This window comes from Lathamus discolor, chromosome W, assembly GCF_037157495.1.
Source record: "Lathamus discolor isolate bLatDis1 chromosome W, bLatDis1.hap1, whole genome shotgun sequence".
Lineage (NCBI taxonomy): Eukaryota > Metazoa > Chordata > Aves > Psittaciformes > Psittacidae > Lathamus > Lathamus discolor.
In genome coordinates this window covers 33265637-33286044 of record NC_088908.1, presented here as the reverse complement: position 1 = coordinate 33286044, position 20408 = coordinate 33265637, and the positions used below count along the sequence as shown (strand labels likewise).

The 20408-nt window shown below is 46.8% G+C and overlaps 1 protein-coding gene across 6 annotated transcripts in view; it reads right to left on the bottom strand.

Moving 5' to 3' along the window:
• LOC136004477 (chromodomain-helicase-DNA-binding protein 1-like) overlaps positions 1–20408 on the bottom strand; it is a 119467-nt gene that overhangs the window by 77386 nt on the left and 21673 nt on the right. For 5 of the 6 annotated variants that reach the window (XM_065660988.1, XM_065660989.1, XM_065660987.1 and 2 more), the window contains exon 3: positions 20257–20304. The exons of the other annotated variant lie outside the window; for it this stretch is intronic. In XM_065660988.1, coding sequence (XP_065517060.1) covers positions 20257–20304 — 48 coding nt within the window. The remainder of the gene's footprint in view (positions 1–20256; positions 20305–20408) is intronic. 6 annotated transcript variants of the gene reach the window in all.

Here is a 20408-nt window from a genome sequence, read left to right as displayed (position 1 = left end):
CTCCACGAGGACAACTCCAGAAGGACAACTCAAGGAGGACACTTCCATGAGGACACCTGCCTCCAATGACTACTACAGACTCTTGGGACACACTGCTCCAATACTGACTACAGACCCTGAGGGACTACCACCACCTCCAACAACTACTATGGATCCCTGGGACACCACTGGATCCACGGTGGTGACTATCTCTCTCCGCACCCTGAATTCTTCCTTCTTTTCTATCTTTTTCTCTAATCTGTCGTATAACAATCTCTTTTCATAATAATTTCCTTTTTGATAATAATTGTCTTTTTGTAATAAACCAACTGATCGATTATGGTACTTGACCTCGTTTGTGTCTTAATTTCACTCTTGGGATCACAAAGGGACCTGTTTGGTCCGACACTGGGGTTTTATCCAGTCAGACCCTGACAGGTCTCCACACAGCCTTCTCTTCTCCAGGCTGAATAGCCCCAACTTTCTTAGCCTGTCTTCATACAGAAGGTGCTCCAGCCCCCTTATCATCCTTGTAGCCCTCTGGACTTGCTCCAACAGCTCCATGTCCTTCTTATGTTGAGGACACCAGAACTGCATGCAGTACATATTCACAGAGATCTTGATGCAACTACAGTACACAAAAAAAAACAGACAAGATGAATAGCTCTGACTTCATTCGTACTGAAGCATGGAGAACTTGCATATTCCCTGGCCACGGGATGACCAGCTGTGGAAGGCTCTGAGGACTACTAGCACACATTTTATTTATCATGTGTTCTCACTGGGGGGAGGTCCATTTCTACCCTAAGCTTCAGTAGAACTTCGACTTGGAGATAGAACCCCTACAAGGGCAGTATTATAACCCAAACCCCCAAAGTTTGCATCTGCAAAGGAGGTAGGCAACAGGGCAAATATGAATACATTCTACATATTCTGCAATGAATGTAATGAGACCATATAAGCAGCACTGCATGACACAGTCCTTTTAAAATTAAAATAGCTGCAATAGTCTGTATACCAAAGGACTTTCTTCTGAGAAATAAAATGGACCAGGAGCACTGCAAACGAAGTGTGATGCGCTAGCCAGGGCATGGTGTAACAGTTGATGCGGAAGGGCATGAAGGAAAACGCCTCTTCGAAGGAGGGCCTTCCATGGGCCGAGTGTAGAATCCTACATAACCCAACAACCAGGCACTGTTCTGTGACCATCTGCGCAGACCAAGGGCACTCATCCTACCTGACTGTCCTGGGTTCAGCAGTAGCAGTCATTTTTCTCCTTCTTAGGAGCTAGTGCAGTGCTATGGTTTTATTTTTTGGCCTGGGAAGAGAGCTGATAATGCCTATGTTTTCAGTTGCTGCTCAAATGTTTGGTCTGGCCAAGGACTTTCTGAGCCTCAAGCTCTGCCAGGGAGGAAGTGAAGCTGGGAGGAAGCAGAGACAGGACACCTGACCCAAACTGACCAAAGAGGTATTCCATACCACAGAACGTCATGCCCAGGATGTAACGGGGAGTTACCCGGAAGGGCGGGGGACTGCAGTGTTGGAGGAGGTATCGGGTGGTGCTCGGCTGGGGGAAGTGGGGCGAGTTATTGGTCGGCTGGTGTTGAGGTGTTGTATTCTTTCCTCTTGTTATTTCCTTTATCATTATTATTATTGGTGGTAGCAGTAGTGATTTGTGTTATACCTTAGTTACTAAACTGTTCTTATCTCAACCCGTGGGAGTTGCATTCTTTTCGATTCTCCTCTCCGTCCCTTCAGGAGCAAGGGGAGGGCAAGAAGGGGGGGAGGGAGTGAACGAGCTTTTGTGGATCGGTTCAACCCTTCGGGCCCCACGTTGGGCACCAAAAATAATTCACCTTTATCTCAGGGTACACTGTGCACCAGTATCTATTAAAGCCTTATACTTCTGTGGGACTGATGTGCCAGGCCATTTACTCCACGTAGCATCAGTTACATGATGCGTAGAAGAGACCCTGGCTTTGAACATCCAGCCCAGCACAGGCAACCGGGGTGCCAGGAGGAGCTGTGCTTCAGTGCCAATCACTTCCGAAGCAGCTCGAACCCCTTCATAGGCTGCCAGTATCTCTTTCACAGAATCACAGAATCCCAAGGGTTGGAAGGGACCTCAAAAGATCATCTAGTCCAACCCCCCCACAAGAGCAGGGTAACCTACAGTACATCACACAGGAACTTGTCCAGGCGGGCCTTGAATATCTCCAGTGTAGGAGACTCCACAACCCCCCTGGGCAACCTGTTCAAGTGCTCTGTCACTCTTACAGTAAAGAAGTTCTTCCTGATGTTAACGTGGAACTTCCTATGCTCCAGTTTACACCCATTGCCCCTTGTCCTATCACTGGATATCACTGAAAAAAGCCTAGCTCCATCATCCTGACACCTACCCTTTACATATTTGTAAACATTGATGAGGTCACCCCTCAGTCTCCTCTTCTCCAAGCTAAAGAGACCCAGCTCCCTCAGCCTCTCCTCATAAGGGAGATGTTCCACTCCCTTAATCATCTTTGTGGCTCTGTGCTGGACTCCTTCAAGCAATTCCCTGTCCTTCTTGAACAGAGGGGCCCAGAACTGGACGCAATATTCCAGATGCGGCCTCACCAAGGCTGAGTAGAGGGGGAGGAGAACCTCTCTTGACCTACTAACCACACCCTTTCTAATGCACCCTAAGATGCCATTTGCCTTCTTGGCCGCAAGAGCACATTGCTGGCTCATGGTCATCCTCCTATCCACCAGGACCCCCAGGTCCCTTTCCACTTCGCTACTTTCCAGCAGGTCAACCCCCAACCTGTACTGGTACATGGGGTTGTTCTTCCCCAGATGCAAGACTCTACACTTGCCCTTGTTAAATTTCATCAAGTTTCTCCCCGCCCAACTCTCCAGCCTGTCCAGGTCTCGCTGAATGGCAGCACAGCCTTCTGGTGTGTCAGCCACTCCTCCCAGTTTAGTATCATCATAAAACTTGCTGAGGGTGCACTCAGTTCCCTCATCCAGGTCATTGATGAAAATATTAAACAGCACCGGTCCCAGCACCGACCCCTGAGGGACTCCACTAGTCACAGACCTCCAGCTAGATTCTGCGCCATTGACCACAACTCTCTGCCTTCTTCCTTTCAACCAGTTCTCGATCCACCTCACTACTTGATCGTCAAGCCCACACTTCCTTAGCTTATCTATGAGGATGCTGTGGGAGACAGTATCAAATGCCTTACTGAAATCAAGAAAAACTACATCTACCGCTCTACCATCATCCCTCCACCTAGTTACTTCCTCATAGAAGGCTATAAGGTTGGTCATACATGACTTCCCCCTCATAAAACCATGTTGGCTGTTCTTAATGACCCCCTCATCCTTGATATCCCTAGTGATGGAGTCAAGAATAAGTTGTTCCATCACCTTTCCAGGGATGGAGGTAAGGCTGACCGGTCTATAATTACCCGGGTCCTCCTTCTTGCCCTTCTTATAGACTGGTGTGACCTTTGCCATCCGCCAATCCTCAGGCACCTCTCCCGTTTCCAATGATTTACCAAAGATGATGGAAAGTGGCCTAGCAATGACCTCCGCCAGCTCCCTCAGCACCCGTGGGTGCATTCCATCCAGACCCATCGATTTACAGATGTCCAGATTGCATAGCTGATCCCTAACCCAATCCTCATCTACCAAAGCAAACTCCTCCTTTGTCCTGACTCCTTCTGGGGCTATAGAAATCCGGGGCCCTCGGCAAGAGTCTGCAGGAGTAAAGACAGAGGCAAAGAAGGCATTCAGCACCTCTGCCTTCTTTATATCCTCTGTCTCCAGGGCACCCACTTCGTTCAGCAGTGGGCCTATATTACCTCTTGTGTTAGTTTTATTTGCTATGTATTTGAAGAAGCCCTTTCTATTGTCTTTAACCCAACTAGCAAGATTGAGTTCCAAGGTGGCCTTAGCTGTCCTAATTGCCTCCCTACATCCTCTAACAACTGTCCTATATTCCTCCCAAGCGGCCAGCCCCTCCTTACATAATCCATAGATTCTCCTTTTCCACTTGAGCTTGCCCAGCAGCTCCTTGTTTAACCACACCGGTCTCCTAGATCCCTTACTTGACTTCCTACTCATTGGGACGCTCCGATCCTGAGCTTGGAAGAAGCGGTCCTTGAATGCTAACCAACTATCTTGAGCCCCTTTACCGCCTAGTACACTTTCCCATGAGACTTCCCTTAGCAGTTGACTGAAGAGGCCAAAGTTGGCCCTTTGGAAATCCAGAACTGTGGCTTTGCTAGGTATTCTATTCCTCCCACACAGGATCCTAAACTCCACCATCTCATGGTCACTGCAGCCAAGGCTGCCATTGACCGTCACCACTTCGACCAAACCCTCCTTGTTGGCGAGTACTAAATCTAGCAGCGCTGCTCTCCTAGTTGGTACATCCACCATTTGCATTAAGAAATTATCATCAATGCACTCGAGGAACCTCCTAGACTGTGAATGACTGGCTGTGTGAGTCTTCCAGCAAATATCGGGGTAGTTAAAGTCCCCCACGACGACTAAGGCATGTAGTCGCGAGGCTACTTCCAGTTGCCTGTAGAAAGCCTCATCAACTCCTTCGTCCTGATTAGGAGGTCTGTAATAGACCCCCACAACTGTATCACCCGTGCCAGTCTGCCCCTTGATTCGTACCCACAGACATTCCACTTGCTCCTCATCCGACCCCGGACAGAACTCAATACATTCTAGTTGCTCTCTCACGTAAAGAGCAACTCCACCACCTCGCTTCGCTGACCTATCTTTCCTAAAAAGGACATAGCCATCCATGACCACATTCCAGTCATGTGAACTGTCCCACCATGTCTCTGTAATTGCCACTAGATCATAACCTTTAGCCTGCACACAGACTTCTAACTCCTCCTGTTTATTCCCCATGCTGCGTGCATTGGTGTACAGGCATTTCAGGGAGCCAGTCCTAGTACCCTTTTTCCCCTGCGGGACAGGGTCTAAAAAGCTATCCTTTCCCACAAGTGAAACAAGAGATTGATAGTCCTCCTTAGCCCGCCATCCTTCAATCCCTAGCATGTTCCTCTTGGGCTTGTCCCCAACAGGCCCAGTTAAATCCCCTCCCCCCTTCATAACTAGTTTAAAGCCCTGTCAATAAGCCCTGCTAACTCCTGCCCCAAAACCCTTTTTCTTCTCTGGGACTGGTGTATCCCGCCTGTCACCAGCAAACCAGGTGTCCCATACAGCAGCCCGTGACTGAAAAACCCAACCCCCTGCCTTTGGCACCAGTCACGTAGCCATACATTAACCTGCAGAGTCTTCTTATATATCCCTTCACCCTCGCTTGCAACAGGTATGGAGGCAAACACCGCTTGCGCTCCAGACCCTTTAACCAGCCGTCCCAGGGCCCTGAAGTCTCTCTTCATTGCCCTTACGTTCCTCGTAATAATTTCGTCACTGCCAACCTGAAAAACCAGCAGCGGATAGTAGTCAGACGGCTGCACCAGTTCAGAGAGTTTCTTTTTAACATCTCTAATCCGAGCCCCAGGCAGGCAGCAGACCTCCCTGTGGGGTGGATCCGGTCGACAAATGGGCCCTTCTGTTCCCCTCAGAAGGGAGTCACCCACCACAATTACTCTTCTTTTCTTCTTGGTTGGGGAAGTTCTGAGGCATGGGGGTGAGTGACTAGCCCTGGGTGACTCACTAGATAGATTTGCCTCTCCATCTCCATTCACCTGGCCCTGAATTTCCAAGACCTCGTACCTGTTATTCAAGGGCAACTGGGAGGGAGGAAGGGATTGTGAGGGTTTTCGCTTACCTCTCTGAGGAGGAACCTCCCTCCATCCATCCTTGTCCATTAAGCTCTCTCCTTCTGTCTGATGGTAGGAGGGAAGGGGATCCATAGCTTGTTGAACCACTTCCCTCTGCCCTTGCCTTAGGGTGTGGTTCCACCAATCTATTTCACTTTCACACTCTCTAATGGCTCTCAACCTTTCAACATCCTCCCTCAGTTCAGCCACCTGCCTGAGCAGGTCATTTATTTGTTCACAGCGAATACAAGCAGTATTACTGGCTCTCTCCAATACAAGTGCCAGGCTCAGGCATTCGCTGCAGCCAGAGACCTGCACAGCTGCATGTCTGCAGAAAGGCTCAGTCTGGATACCCACATTAGTACTCACTACAGCTTTTGATCGTGTTGTAACCATGATCTATCTGGTCAATCAATCCGTCTACGTCTCTCAGCACTCCTTCCCCCTCCTGTACTCCAGGCGAGTCCTCTCGATGAGGCGGTTGGAACGCTTCCCTGCCCGCTCCCCTGCCCGCTCGCCTGCCCGCGCGAACTGCCGCGCAAACTGCCTCGACCCTCTGCCTCGACACTCTCTGTTTGCCGGCAAACTGCCTCGACGATCTCTGTTTGCCGTCTCTGTTCGCCGCGCTCCTGGTCGCCGCGCTCCCTGGGAAGGTTTTTTAGCCACTCCCAGCTGGTGCTACTCCTCCTGGCTCCGCCCCCTGTGAGTCAGCCCCTCGCGGGAGCTGAGCTTCCGAGTCCTGGGCAAGTCCTGTTGAGGACTTGAGGCTCCCTCCTCAGTGGCTCTTGTCGCTCTGAGTTGAGGCTCCTGGACGCTGATCTCTCCCCTCTCCGCTCCGGTGTTGCAGGCGTCCTCTCTCAAGCTACTCACCTCAGCAACTCAATCTCTTTCTCAGTTGGGGTATAGCTGGCCTCAGATCCTTTGCACCCCCGGCTCCAAAAACTGAGGGGTCGACCTCGAGTCTCCCCTGGAGCTTTCTGCCAAAGGCTCCAGGTAGGACCATTTTCCCCAGCTGCGGTGTACAGTACATTTTTGACATCTGGCCCGGTCCGGACTGGTCCGAGGGCTACTGCATGAATTATCTCGCGTTTAATTTGCTCAAAGGCTTGTTGTTGCTCAGGACCCCATTTAAAATCATTCTTCATCATCGCATGACGACGAAGACCCTCAAGGCAGAATGGTGACCACTCATCTGCGAGTAAAGGTTGCGGCTCTGAGGGGTCTCAACCATCTACCCCAGCAGTAGCCAATGCCTCCACCAAGACAGAGCTGCTGAAGGGAGAGGATGCAGTGCAGACCTCAGGCTGCAGGAAGTGCCCAACCTTTTTCCTGAAGCAGGGACAGGCAGCAGACCTGCCTGCAAAAAGTGTGCCTAGGTGGAGGGCCTCCTGCAGCAGGTGGCTGAGCTACAGGTGGCGAGAAGCCTGTGAAGTACCAGGGAGGCCAAGAAGGAGTTAGACACCTGGTTCAAAGTGCAGTGTGCAGTAGACCCACTGCCCGCAACGAAAAAGCCAAGAACTCCCTCACTGACACACACAGAAGGGAGAGAGGGGAAATAATGCAGAAGAACATAAGCTTGCAATGTCAAGTACCTGCAGGAGGATGTTTCTCCCAAAGCCTGAGGAGCCCTTGCAGAACCGCTTCACTGCTCTGCAGACTGAAGAGGAAAGACCTGTCGCATCAGGAGAGACATTGGAGCTGAGTGCCATGCTTTGAGTTCAGCTGGCAACTAACTATCACCCAGCTGCTTGCTCATGTGACCTCTCTTTCCCCCCATCCCGGGGCAGGATGGGGAGGAGAATCAAAAGAAGAAAAAATCCAATAAACTCACCAAGTACACCCAGGTCCTTGAGCAAAAGCAATCCAAAGAATGGGTTTGCCTTTGCCTGAAGCAGAAATAACCCAGAGGGTTTTCACAAGCATATTCTTTATGTGCACCACAGGAACTTTATCTCTCTCTACAATACATAAAAAGTTCTGATTGGGCTGGGCCAGCCCGATTAGCAGATCCTCTACTGTTGACTAAACAAGTGGTTTTCGCTAAATGTGTACCCCAGTGTCTGAAGGTCCCACCACCCATTGCTCTCACTGTGGTCTTCAACAGCCCATTGTATCGTTTGATTTGGTGCATGATAGGAGATGCAAGTGCTCAATGCCGTGCTCTTTGGCCCAAGTGTCTATGAGGTTATTCTGGAAATGAGTCCCATTGTCTGACTCAATTCTTTCTGGGGTGCCGTGTCACCATAAGAATTCTGTTCAAAACCCAGGATAGTGTTCCGTGCACTGGCATGGGGCACAACGTATGTTTCCAGCCATCCAGCATTTCCTTCCACCACTGTAAGCACATGGTGCTTGCTTTGGCAGGTTTGTGGGAGTGTGATATAGTCAATCTGCCAGGACTCCCCATATTTCACAACCAGGTTCTGCACCCAGGCAGCGATATCTTGCCACAATGCGGCAGCCCAGTGGGTTTACCTCTGTGTTACCAGTTACTATGCTTGCATTGCTGCAACCACCTCCACAGGGCATTTGCCACCATCCATGAGTCAGATAATGTACTGGCCATTTTTCTCGTTCAGCAATGTATAAAGCCACCTGGATAACTTTCACTTCTGTGATCTGACTCAATTCACCTTCTCCTTCAGCAGTTTCTGCAACTTATATAGCAGGACCCATCAGTAAACAAGGCATATTGCTTATCCCTTTCTGACAGTTTATTATATGGTGGGGCCTCTTCAGCATGCGTCACCTCCTCCTCTGGTGACATTCCCAAACTTTGCCCTCTGACCAGTCCATAATCACTTCCAAAATTCCTGGACAACTGGGATTTTTTATTAGAGCTCATTGCGCAATTAGTGCAGCCCACATACTCCATGTAGCATCGGTTGCATGATGTGTAGAGGTGCAGATCGACCTTGATATGCTTTGCGAGACTGTGTTCAGCGTGTTAAGGTGGAAGTGATGAAAACTGCTACTTTTGTTGGAGATGCAGATGCTATACTGCAGGCTCCACTATCAGTTCCAATTCAGAGCAGGATTATTAGGATTGCGTCGCCAGCATATAAAGGCATTATGATGACTATTGATAAATGAAGCTGGAAAACCCATAGTACAAATCATAGAAAAAAAACAGCAGTTAGGATACTTGGGGGAATGAGGCCCCATCCAAAACATGAGAGACAATAACCGGAGGGGCGAGATGAAAGAGAATCGACTCTCTTGGAGAGAGGTGTTTGCTGCCTTGCTGGAAGATGGGATGGCTCGAGATAAGATTGATGGGATTTCCACCAATGAAATGTGAAGACTGTACAAGCAAGGTGGGTTGCATAAATCTGTGAAAAGAGTAAGCAATTCAAGCTCAGACAAAAGTTGTTGACATGACGGATGAGGTAATTTGACCATCTGCTCCCCCCTTTGAGCCTCAATGGGACAGTACACTGGAGGGCCCCCCACTGGTGAGTTGACAGTTCCGGGGGATGAAAGGGGATGGGATCAGTACGACGATCTTTATCCATGGCCAAATGTAAAAGTGTTAAGAAAATTGAGAGAATTAAAAATGGACTGAGATGAGGGCCAAGCTCCAGCACAAGGATGGGTGAGGAGAAATCAGCGTCCTCATGTAGAACTTCAAATTTATTGGAAAAATAAATTCTGTCAAACGGTTAAGGCCCTCATTGATACTGGAGCAGAGGCCTCTTTAATTTATGGTAATCCAAAAAAAATTAAAGGGCAAAAGGTTTTGATTACTGGATTAGGTGGCAAACAATTTGAAGCAGTACAGACAAAAACTGAGATGAAAATTGTCATTCTGACAAAACAAACTTATTCAGTGCTGATTGTTCATATCCCTGAATATATAATTGGAATTGACATTTTAAAAGGATTGACTTTATGCTTACCTGATGGTAAGTATCAATTCAGAACCAGGACATATGTATCAGCTCGGCCACTTTGGCAAGTTAAAATGCCTCTGATACAAATCCCATCTGCCACCAAGGTAATCACAATGAAACAATATTGTATACCAGGAGGACATGACAAGATTTCAGAGACAATTAAAGATTTATTAGATATGGGAGTGTTAAAACCAACATCTACTGCCTTTAATAATCCTATATGGCCTGTTAAGAAGAGTGATGGGACATGGCGAATGACAGTGGTCTATAGGGAGCTTAACAAGTACACCCCATCATTAACAGCTGCGGTACCAGACACAGTTACTTTAATTGAAAAAATACAACGGCACTCTGGAACTTGGTAAGCAGCGATTGATATAGCTAATGCTTTTGCTACAATACCCATTGCCGAGGAACATTGGGATCAGTTTGCTTTTACTTGGCAAGGTAGGCAATACACGTTTACTCGCTTACCTCAAGGGTGGCTCCATAGTCCCACCCTCTGCCAATGAATTGTGTCAGAACACTTGGACGAGTTGTCATTGCCAAAGATGGTACAAATGATACATTATAGAATCATAGAATAATTAGGGTTGGAAAGGACCTTAAGATCATCCAGTTCCAACCCCCCTGCCATGGGGCAGGGACACCTCCCACTAAACCGTGTTGATGACATAATGATTCAGGGAGAAACAGAGCAAGAAGTACAAGAACAATTAGAATTACTATTGCAGCATATGAAAAATAAAGGATGGGAAATTAATCCAGACAAAATTCAAGAACCTGCCCAAACTATAAAATTTTTAGGAATTCAACGGCACTGTGGTCATCGGGAAATACTGCCCAGAGCTAAGCAGAAGATTTTAGATTTTGTTACCCCACGAAGTAAAGTGGAAGCTCAGCAATTTATTGGTTTGCTTGGCTTTTGGTGACAACATCTCTCTCATTTGGGGCAAATACATGCTCCCTTATATAAAGTAACATGAAAGAAATATGAATTTGAATGGGGAAATGAGCAGCAGCAAGCACTCGAAACAGCTAAACAAGCAATTCAGCAGGCTCTGGACCTCTGGCCAGTACAGGCCAGAGAGGTGGAATTGAATGTCTCTGTAAATGATAATTATGCCAATTGGAGTCTTTGGCAAAAGCAGGGTAGGAAGAAAGTGCCCTTAGGATTTTGGAACCGAAAGATACCTGAAAGCTAGGCAAAGGTATACACCATTTGAGAAGCAGTTATTGACACATTACTGGGCCTTAGTGGAAACGGAACAAATGACAGTCGGGCATGATGTGGCACTAAGGCCTGAAATTCTGATAATGCAGTGGGCAAACAGCTCACGCAAGATGCACCGGATAGGACATGCTCAGGTGATTACATGGAAATGGTATACCCAATACAGAGCTAAAGTAGGGGTTGGGGGAGTAGCAGCACATCATGAGAAAGTTGCCAATGCCCCTGCAAGTGAAACAGCAACCTATCCTTTATCACCTGGATAGAAAACAAGAATCACAGGTAAAATGGGGAAAACACCTAGACCAATTAACAGAAGAAGAAAGGAAGCATGCCTAGTTTACTGATGGGTCAGCTAAATATATTAGTGGGAAATGTTTTTGGAAAGCCTTAGCCTATGACCCGTCCCAGAATAAGTTCAAGTCAGTACGGATGAAGTTAAAATTAGCCAGTATACTGAATTATATGCTGTATATGTGGCAATTAAATAAGAAGAGCTAGGACAATGCCATGTTTTTACAGAATCATGGTCAGTTGCCAATGGTTTAGCTACCTGGCTCCCAACTTGGGCCAAACATGACTGGAAAATTTATTCCAAAGAAGTATGGGGGAAGGAATTGTGGCAAGATACTTGGGCATTTGTCCAACAAACTCAATTCATAGTGTTCCACGTGGATGCCCACTGTGGAATGATGGTATAATTCTGTTGCAAATGGACAAGCAAAAATCCCCCAAGTCGTGGTGGAAGACCCTCATCACAAACAACAGATGAGTTTTGCCAAATGGGCACAACAGAAATGCGGTACTCTTGGAGCGAAAGCCACTTATAGGTGGGCCCAGGACTGCAGAATTGTTATAAATTCAGATATCATTAAAACCGTGATAGCCCAGTGTCCTGTCTGCCAACATACACAGCAAAGGACCATACTACATATAGTAAGAGGGCAATTGAACCGAGGAAAATTACCAGGGCAAATCTGGCAAACGGATTATATAGGTCCTCTGCTGGCCCATCGGGGTTGTCGATATGTGTGTACAGCCGTTGACGCATACTCTGGACATTTAATAGCACATCCATGTAGGCGAGCAACCCAGGATAGCACTATTAAAACACTGTAATTGATTATTTTATATCATGGCATTCCTTTGCAAATTCAGAACGACGATGGTTCACACTTGCTGTGGTTTAAAAACCAGAAAGTGCAACAGTTTTCTGATACAAACAACATATAGTGGATATTTCATATACCATATTATCTACAAACTGACGGATTAATTGAACAGATGAATGACTTGCTTAAGGAACAGTTGAAGAAACTGGGGGGAGGCAAATTAAACCATTTGCCTGAAGCACTACAGATACTGAACAACAGACCCATTGGGGAAATGGAAACCCCTTTAATGAGGATCACTACTCCTAATTTGCAAATAAAACCATTAACAATAGCAGATACCCTCACACAATGGGAAATAATGGAGGGAGTTTTAGCACCATATTGAGCAACTCTGGATGCTGCAGGTTTGCATTCTTTACAAATGCATAGATTGCATATCCCAGGCATCTGTGTAATTGATGCTGGTATTGCAGTATATATTCCATCAGGTTACTTTGGCTTGATAGCCCCAAGGCCTGCTTTAGCCATCAAAGGCATTCAAATACTTGGGGACATCACTGATTCAGATTATCAAGGGGAGATCAAGGTGATTTCGCTGAACAGTGGAGATCAAGATATCTTAATCCAGCCACGAGACCATGTTGCCCAAATGTTGATTTTGCCTGTGTTGAAGATGCGAGTAAGGAGGAAGCCCAACAGATAACTACGGCTTGAGGGAACTGTGAATTTGGATCCACTAACCAATTGAATACTGGAACTAAAGTCTGGCTCCAAACACCCAATGGCCGACCCGGAGCCAGATGAAATTATTGCCACTAGAAAAGACAATGCCATATTAGTGATTAAATCATAGAATAATAGAATAGTTAGGGTTGGAAAGCACATTAAGATCATCTAGTTCCAACCCCCCTACCACAGGCAGGGACACCTCACACTAAACCATTTCACCCAAGGCTTCATCCCACCTGGCCTTGAACACTGCCAAGGATGGAGCATTCCCAACATCCCTGGGCAACCCATTCCAGTGCCTCACCACCCTAACAGGAAAGAACTTCCTCCTTATATCCAACCTAAACTTCCCCTGTTTAAGTTTTAACCCGTTACCCCTTGTCCTGTCACTACAGTCCCTGATGAAGAGTCCCTCCCCAGCATCCCTATAGGCCCCCTTCAGATACTGGAAGGCTGCTATAACGTCTCCATGCAGCCTTCTCTTCTCCATGCTGAACAGCCCCAACTTTCTCAGCCTATCTTCATACGGAAGGTGCTCCAGTCCCCTGATCATCCTCGTGGCCCTCCTCTGGACTTGTTCCAACAGTTCCATGTCCTTCTTATGTTGAGGACACAAGAACTGTACACAGAACTCCAAGCTAGGCCTCACAAGAGCAGAGTAGAGGGGCAGGATCTCCTCCTTCGACCTGCTGGTCATGTTCCTTTTGATGCAGCCCATGATACGGTTGGCTTTCTGGGCCGCAAGCGCACACTGCTGGCTCATGTTCATTTTCTCATCGACCAATACCCCCAAGTCCTTCTCTGCAGGGCTGCTCTGAATCTCTTCTTTGCTCAGTCTGTAGCTGTGACTGGGATTGCTCCAACCCAGGTGTAGGACCTTGCACTTGTCATGGCTAAACTTCATAAGGCTGGCATCAGCCCACCTCACAGGCGTGTCGAGGTCCCTCTGGATGGCATTCCTTCCTTCCAGCGTAACAACTGAACCACACAGCTTGGTGTCATTGGCAAACTTGCTGAGGGCACACTCAATCCCACTGCCCATGTCAGCGATGAAGATGTTAAACAAGATCGGTCCCAACACCACTCCCTGAGGGACACCACTCATTACCGGTCTCTAGCCGGACATTGAGCCATTGACCACAACTCTTTGTGTGTGGCCATCCAGACAGTTCTTTATCCACTGAGTGGTCCATCCATCAAATTGGTGTCTCTCCAATTTAGAGACAAGGATGTCGTGTGGGACAGTGTTGAACGCTTTGCACAAGTCCAGGTAGATGACATCATCTGGACAAGAAAAATGGGAATATGTCCCTGCAAATAAATGCTATCTGAGAGAATGATATTATTATAGTTTAGTTGTGTGTTTTACAGAAACTACAGATCCTAGCTGTCCTCATATGTCCTATGGTCCCTTTGGGTGATGCCATTACCCCAGAAAGACATCTGAAAAGGACCAACACCTCGCTTGTGCACTGGAGATGGAAGAACGGCACCAAACCTCGCAGTCAAGATAAATTACATCTGTAATGTGAATGAACCTTGCCTTTGTAGCTAATTCAATATTTTCCCCAGGAATACATCTGTGGACAACCAGTTTGTCAGGAAGATTCTATGGATGATTGTTAATCAAATCGATTAAGATGTAGTAACTATATCTAATGCTAGCACTGTCGCAGTTAAATGCTGTAACCTTTCTAGTGCTTATAATCACTGTGCTAATAGCACTGAAAATACATACAACTCTAGCAGCCGTCAGTTTGCATAAGAGTTGATATACTCATAAACAATATGGAATTGCTGTCTACGGTACCAATCATGAGACACTGTGTTGTGTCTTCTGTCTCCCTCATGACTGGGAATCAAAGGACCAAATGTAATTGATGGGAACCCAGCTGAGAGTTGATTCCCTCTCATGACTGAGAGACATAACGTATGTTTTTTGTCACAGTGTAGAATCACAGAAATATAAAATAGGGTTAGAAAGGGCCTTAAGATCATCTAGTTCCAACCCCCCTGCCATGGGCAGGGACACCTCACACTAGACCATGCCACTCAAGGCTTTGTCCAACCTGGCCTTGAGCACTGCCAGGGATGGAGCATTCATAACTTACCTGAGCAACCCATTCCAGTGCCTCACCATCCTAACAGGAAAGAATTTCTTCCTTATATCTAACCAAAACTTCCCCTTTTTAAGTTTTAACCCGTTACCCCTTGTCCTGTCACTACAGTCCCTGATGAAGAATCCCTCCCCAGCATCCCTATAGGCCCCCTTCAGGTACTGGAAGGCTGCTATAAGGTCTCCATGCAGTCTTCTCTTCTCCAGGCTGAATAGCCCCAACTTCCTCAGCCTGTCTTCATATGGGAGGTGCTCCAGTCTCCTGATCATCCTTGTGGCCCTCCTCTGGACCACTTCCAACAGTTCCATGTCCTTCTTATGTTGAGGACACCAGAACTGCACAAAGATTTCCAAGCTAGTTCTCACAAGAGCAGAGTAGAGGGGCAGGATCACCTCCTTCAACCTGCTGGTCACGCTTCTTTTGATGCAGCCCAGGATACGGTTGCCTTTCTTGGCTGCGAGTGCACACTGCCTGCTCATGTTCATTTTCTCATCGACCAACACCCCCAAGTTCTTCTCTGCAGGGCTGCTCTGAATCTCTTCTTTGCCCAGTCTGTAGCTGTGCCTGGGATTGCCCTGATCCAGGTGTAGGACCTTGCACTTGTCATGGTTAAATTTCATAAGGTTGGCATCAGCCCACCTCACAAGCATGTTGAGGTCCCTCTGGATGGCAATCCTTCCCTCCAGCATATCAACTGAACCACACAGCTTGGTGTCATCAGCAAACTTGCTGAGAGTGCACTCAATCCATGTCGCCTGCAAAGATATTAAACAAGACTGGTCCCAACGCAGATCCTTGAGGGACACCACTCGTTGCTGGATATTGAGTCTCCAACTGGATATTGAGTCGTTGACCACAATTCTTTGTGTACGGCCATCCAGCCAATTCTTCATCCACCGATTGGTCCATCCATCAAGTTGATGTCTATCATTATTATATTTTACTTCATTTCAACTGTTAAACTGCTCTTCTTTCAACCCGATGGTTTTACCTTCTTCCAGTTCTCCTCCCCATCCCACCTGGGGGGAGAATGAGCAAGCAGCTACATGGTACTCGGTACATGGCAGCATGGTACATAGTCGTGAGACTTCTCCCAGTTGCTTGAAGAATGCTTCATCCTGTTTATTTGGTCTATAACAGACTCCTACCAGGATAACTGCTTGGTTGGCCTTCCCCCTGATGTTCACCCACAAACATTCAACCTTCTCACTCACATCATCAAGTTGAAGGCAGTCCATGACATACAATGCAACCCCACCACCTATCTTTCCTCACCTGTCCCTTCTGAAGAGCCTGTAGCCATGCACTGCAGCACTCCAGTCGTTTCTGTGATGGCAACTTATGTCATGTTTTCCTGCTGCACAATGTTTTCCTGCTGCACAATGTTTTCCTGCTCCTCCTGTCTGTTGCCTATGCTGCAGGCATTGGCATAGATGCCTGGAAGGCAGCATATTTTGCATGAATACTGTTTTCAGTTCTGGACCCCTCACTACAAGAGAGATATTGACTTGCTTGGAACGGGTCCAGAGAAGGGCAACAAAGCTGGTGAAGGGCCTAGAACACAAGTCTTATGAGGAATGGCTGAGGGAACTAGAGTTGTTCAGGCTGGAAAAGAGAAGTCTTGGGAGGACCTTATAGCTCCCTATAGCTACCTGAAAGGAGGATGGAGTGAGGAGGTGGCTGGTCTCTTCTCCTAAGTAACAAGTGATAGGAGAAGAGGTAATGGCCTCAAGCTACACCAGGGAATGTTTAGACTGGAAATTGGGAAAAAATTCTTCACCAAAAGGATGGTCAGGCATTGGAAAAGGCTTACAGGGAAGTGGTGGAATCACCATCCCTGGAAGTTTTCAAAGAAATATATAGATTCTTAGTGACATGGTTTACTGGTGGACTTTGTAGTCCTGGGGTAATGGTTGGATTTGATGATCTTAAAGGTCTTTTCCGATCTAGTTGATTCTATGAATGCATAACTCCCTGTCAGACAGGGCTGATTTATTGGCTCTCAAAGTTGTTGCTCGTCAGCTTGTCAGCTGACAAGCACCTCAGTGTTCTGTAACAGAGAGTCACCCACTTTAAAAGTTTCTCCACCCTAGGTATCATGTAAGAGTCTCAGGCTTTATGTCCATGTCCTGGGTTCAGCAGTAGCAGCCATTTTTCTCCTTAGTAGCTAGTGCAGTGCTGTGGTTTTGACTTTAGTCTGGGAACATTGCTGATAACACACTGATGTTTTCAGTTCTGGCTAATGTTTACTCTGACCAAGGACTTTTCTGAGTCTCATGCTCTGCCAGGGAGGTGGGTAAGCCAGGAGGAAGCAGAGACAGAACACCTGACCCAAATTAACCAAAGGGGTATTCCATACCACAGAACATCATGCCCAGTATATAAACTGGGGGGAGTTACCTGGAAGGCTGAGATAGATTGCTGCTTGGGTTGGGCTGGGTATCAGTCAGCAGGTGGTGAGCAACTGTATTCTCTCCTCTTGTTATTTCCCTTATCATTATTATTATTGGTGGTAGAAGTTTTGTATTATACCTTAGTTACTGGACTGTTCTTATCTCAACCTGTGGGATTTCCATTCTTTCAATTCTCCTTCCCATCCCTCTAGGAGCAGGGGGACGAAGAAGAGGAGTGAGCGAGCAACTGCTTGGTTCTGAGTTACTGGCTGGGCTTAAACCAAGACAGACTTCAATCTACGAGATGTCAGCTGGAAGTACAATTCAGTAGAGAGGAAACAGTACAGGAGATTATTGAAGGGTGTGAAAGAGAACTTACTGACCCAGCTGTTGAGTAAGACAACTAGCGGAGATGCCTGGATAGATTTGCTGTACACAGACAAAAAAGGACTGCTGGGTGAAGTGATGGTTGGGGGCTATCATGGGCAAAGAGATCATGAAATGACTAAATTTTCGATCCTTGGAGAAGTCAGGAAGAAGGTCAATAAAACCTCCACCTTAGACTTCCAGAGGGCTAACTTCGGCCTTTTCAGGACACTGGTTGGGAGAATACCTTGGAATACATTACTGAAGGACAAATGGGTCCAGGAAGGCTGTACATTCTTCAAGAATAAGGGCGCAGGAGAAGGCCCCATCTGCCGAAAGTAAACCGATGAGGAAGAAGACCAGCCTGGCTGAACACGGAGATATTGCTGAAACTGAGGGGAAAAAAAAAAAGAGAATCTATCACTGGTGGAAGAAGGGACTGCCAAGTCACGAGTATATGGATGTTGTTACATTATGCAGGGCAATAATTAGAAATGCAAAGTCACAGCTGGAACTTAATATGAACACTTCCATAAAAAAATTTTTTTACAAATATATTAGCAATAAAAGGAAGGCCAAGGACAATCTTCATCCTTTACAGGATACTGGAAGAAACCTAGTGACCAAGGTGCACAGTGTACCCTGAGGCCATCAAGCTGTCCAGGAGTTGTCATGGTCAAAGCACAGCCGGCAACCCAGAACCACACAGCCACTCGCTCACTCCCCCACATTCCTCTCCCCACTCCTGGAGGGATGGGGAGGAGAATTGAAAGAAAGTAACTCCCATGGGTTGAGATAAGAACAGTCCAGTAACAAAGATATAACACAAACCCACTACTGCTACCACCAATAATAATAATGAAAAGGGAAATAACAAGGGAAGAGAATACAACTGCTCACTACCCGCTGACCAATACCCAGCCCGACCAGAGCAGTGATCTACCCCTTCCGAGTAACTCCCCCCAGTTTATATACTGGTCATGACATGCTGTGGCATGGAATACCTCTTTGGCTAGTTTGGGTCAGGGGTCCTGACTGCTTCCTCCTGGCTTCCCCTCCTCCATGGCAGAGCATGAGACTGACAAAGTCCTTGGTCAGAGTAAACATTACTTAGCAACAACTAAAAACATGGGTGTTATCAGAGTTGTTCCTAGGCTGAAAGTCAAAACCACAACACTGCACCAGCTACTGAGAAGGAGAAAAATACCTGCTACAGCTGAACCCAGGACAGTATCCACCCCTTACTTCATACCATTCACATCATGCTCAGATCTCACATTTTCAATATACCATCACTCTTGTCCTATATCTATATCTATCTATATATATATATATATATACACATCCACAAAAACACAAAGAAAGAGAGAGATCATTGGTGGGCTATAAAAGTGATACATAGCAGGCAACAGCATACAGTTGAGTTGGAGTAGCTGTGTTGTCTGTTGCTTTGCCATCAGATCCAGGGACATTTTTTTCCCTTTGAAGGTGCTGGGTAGTGCTGAACAGGGCTCTGTAGGCATAGGCCAAGCCCCAGCATGTTGCCATGATTTGTCCCTCTCTGGTATGACCAGGATGACAACACACCTCATTTAAGTGTTTTACCAATTTTTCCGGATTTTGCACTTGTTCAGTGGAGAAGTTCCAAAGCACTGGAGGGGCCCAGTGGACTAGATACTTGTCCATGCTATCCCACACACCCTGCCACTCATGACTGTCCAGCCTTGGGGAAAATCTCTTGGTCCTCCTATATAATTGTTTAACCCTAAACAAGACCCAAACCCGACTCTGCTTAACTTTCAAGATCAGACAAAATGGTTGTGGGTAAAACACACTCTGTATGCGTGCCAACATGGTGATCCCCATCACAATCAGCAGGCAGGTTTCAAGGGTACCCAAAGGCCATTCAAAACCTTCAGAACTCTCAAATGATGCTGTAAATAGTCTGGTGGGGGGGCTGGGAAGGTAAGGGAATGTCTCCTTCACGGGCTGACCACCAGAGGAGGGGAAAAAAGATGTGTAATACCTAAACACTTCTATTATACACCTCACAAAGTATTGAGGTGGTGACCACACTGGGAATGCAAACCAGATCAGTTTCATGATTAATGAGTCTATTGTATTACAAGTCATAACCATATAAAGTAAAGTGAAACAAGAACCTTAGCCCAAGCCCCCCAGCTGATAAACACTAAAACAGCAAATACCGGCTATAAGTACGGTACGACATGCTGAAACTCCGAGATAACGAGCAAGAACTTTGAGAGCCAATAAATCAGCGCTGTGATGAGTTACTATTAATCCAAAACAATAAATCCTTATCACAAATATGATTAGACAAACTCCGGTCGGATCTGTTGTTATCTCAACCCTTCAGGCCCCACGTCGGGTTCCACAAAGAACTCTCGTGGTTTAAGCACAGCCGGCAACTCAGAACCACCCAGCCGCTCGCACACTCGCCCCTCTTTCTCCCCGCGCTTCCAAAGGGATTAGGAGGAGAACTGAAAGAATGTAACTCCCACAGGTTGAAATAAGAACAGTCCAGTAATTAAGGTATAACACAAAACCACTACTGCTGCCACCAATAATAATAATAATGATAAAGGAAATAACAAGGGAAGAAAATAAAACTGCTCACCACACGCCAACCAGAAGTACACTGGAACAGAGGCAAGCTCCAGGACACCTGCAATACATTGATGACATGATCGTGATGGGTTGATACAGTGGAAGAAGTTTTTGAGAAAGGGAGGAAAACACTGCAAATCCTGTTAAAAGCCAGTTTTGCCA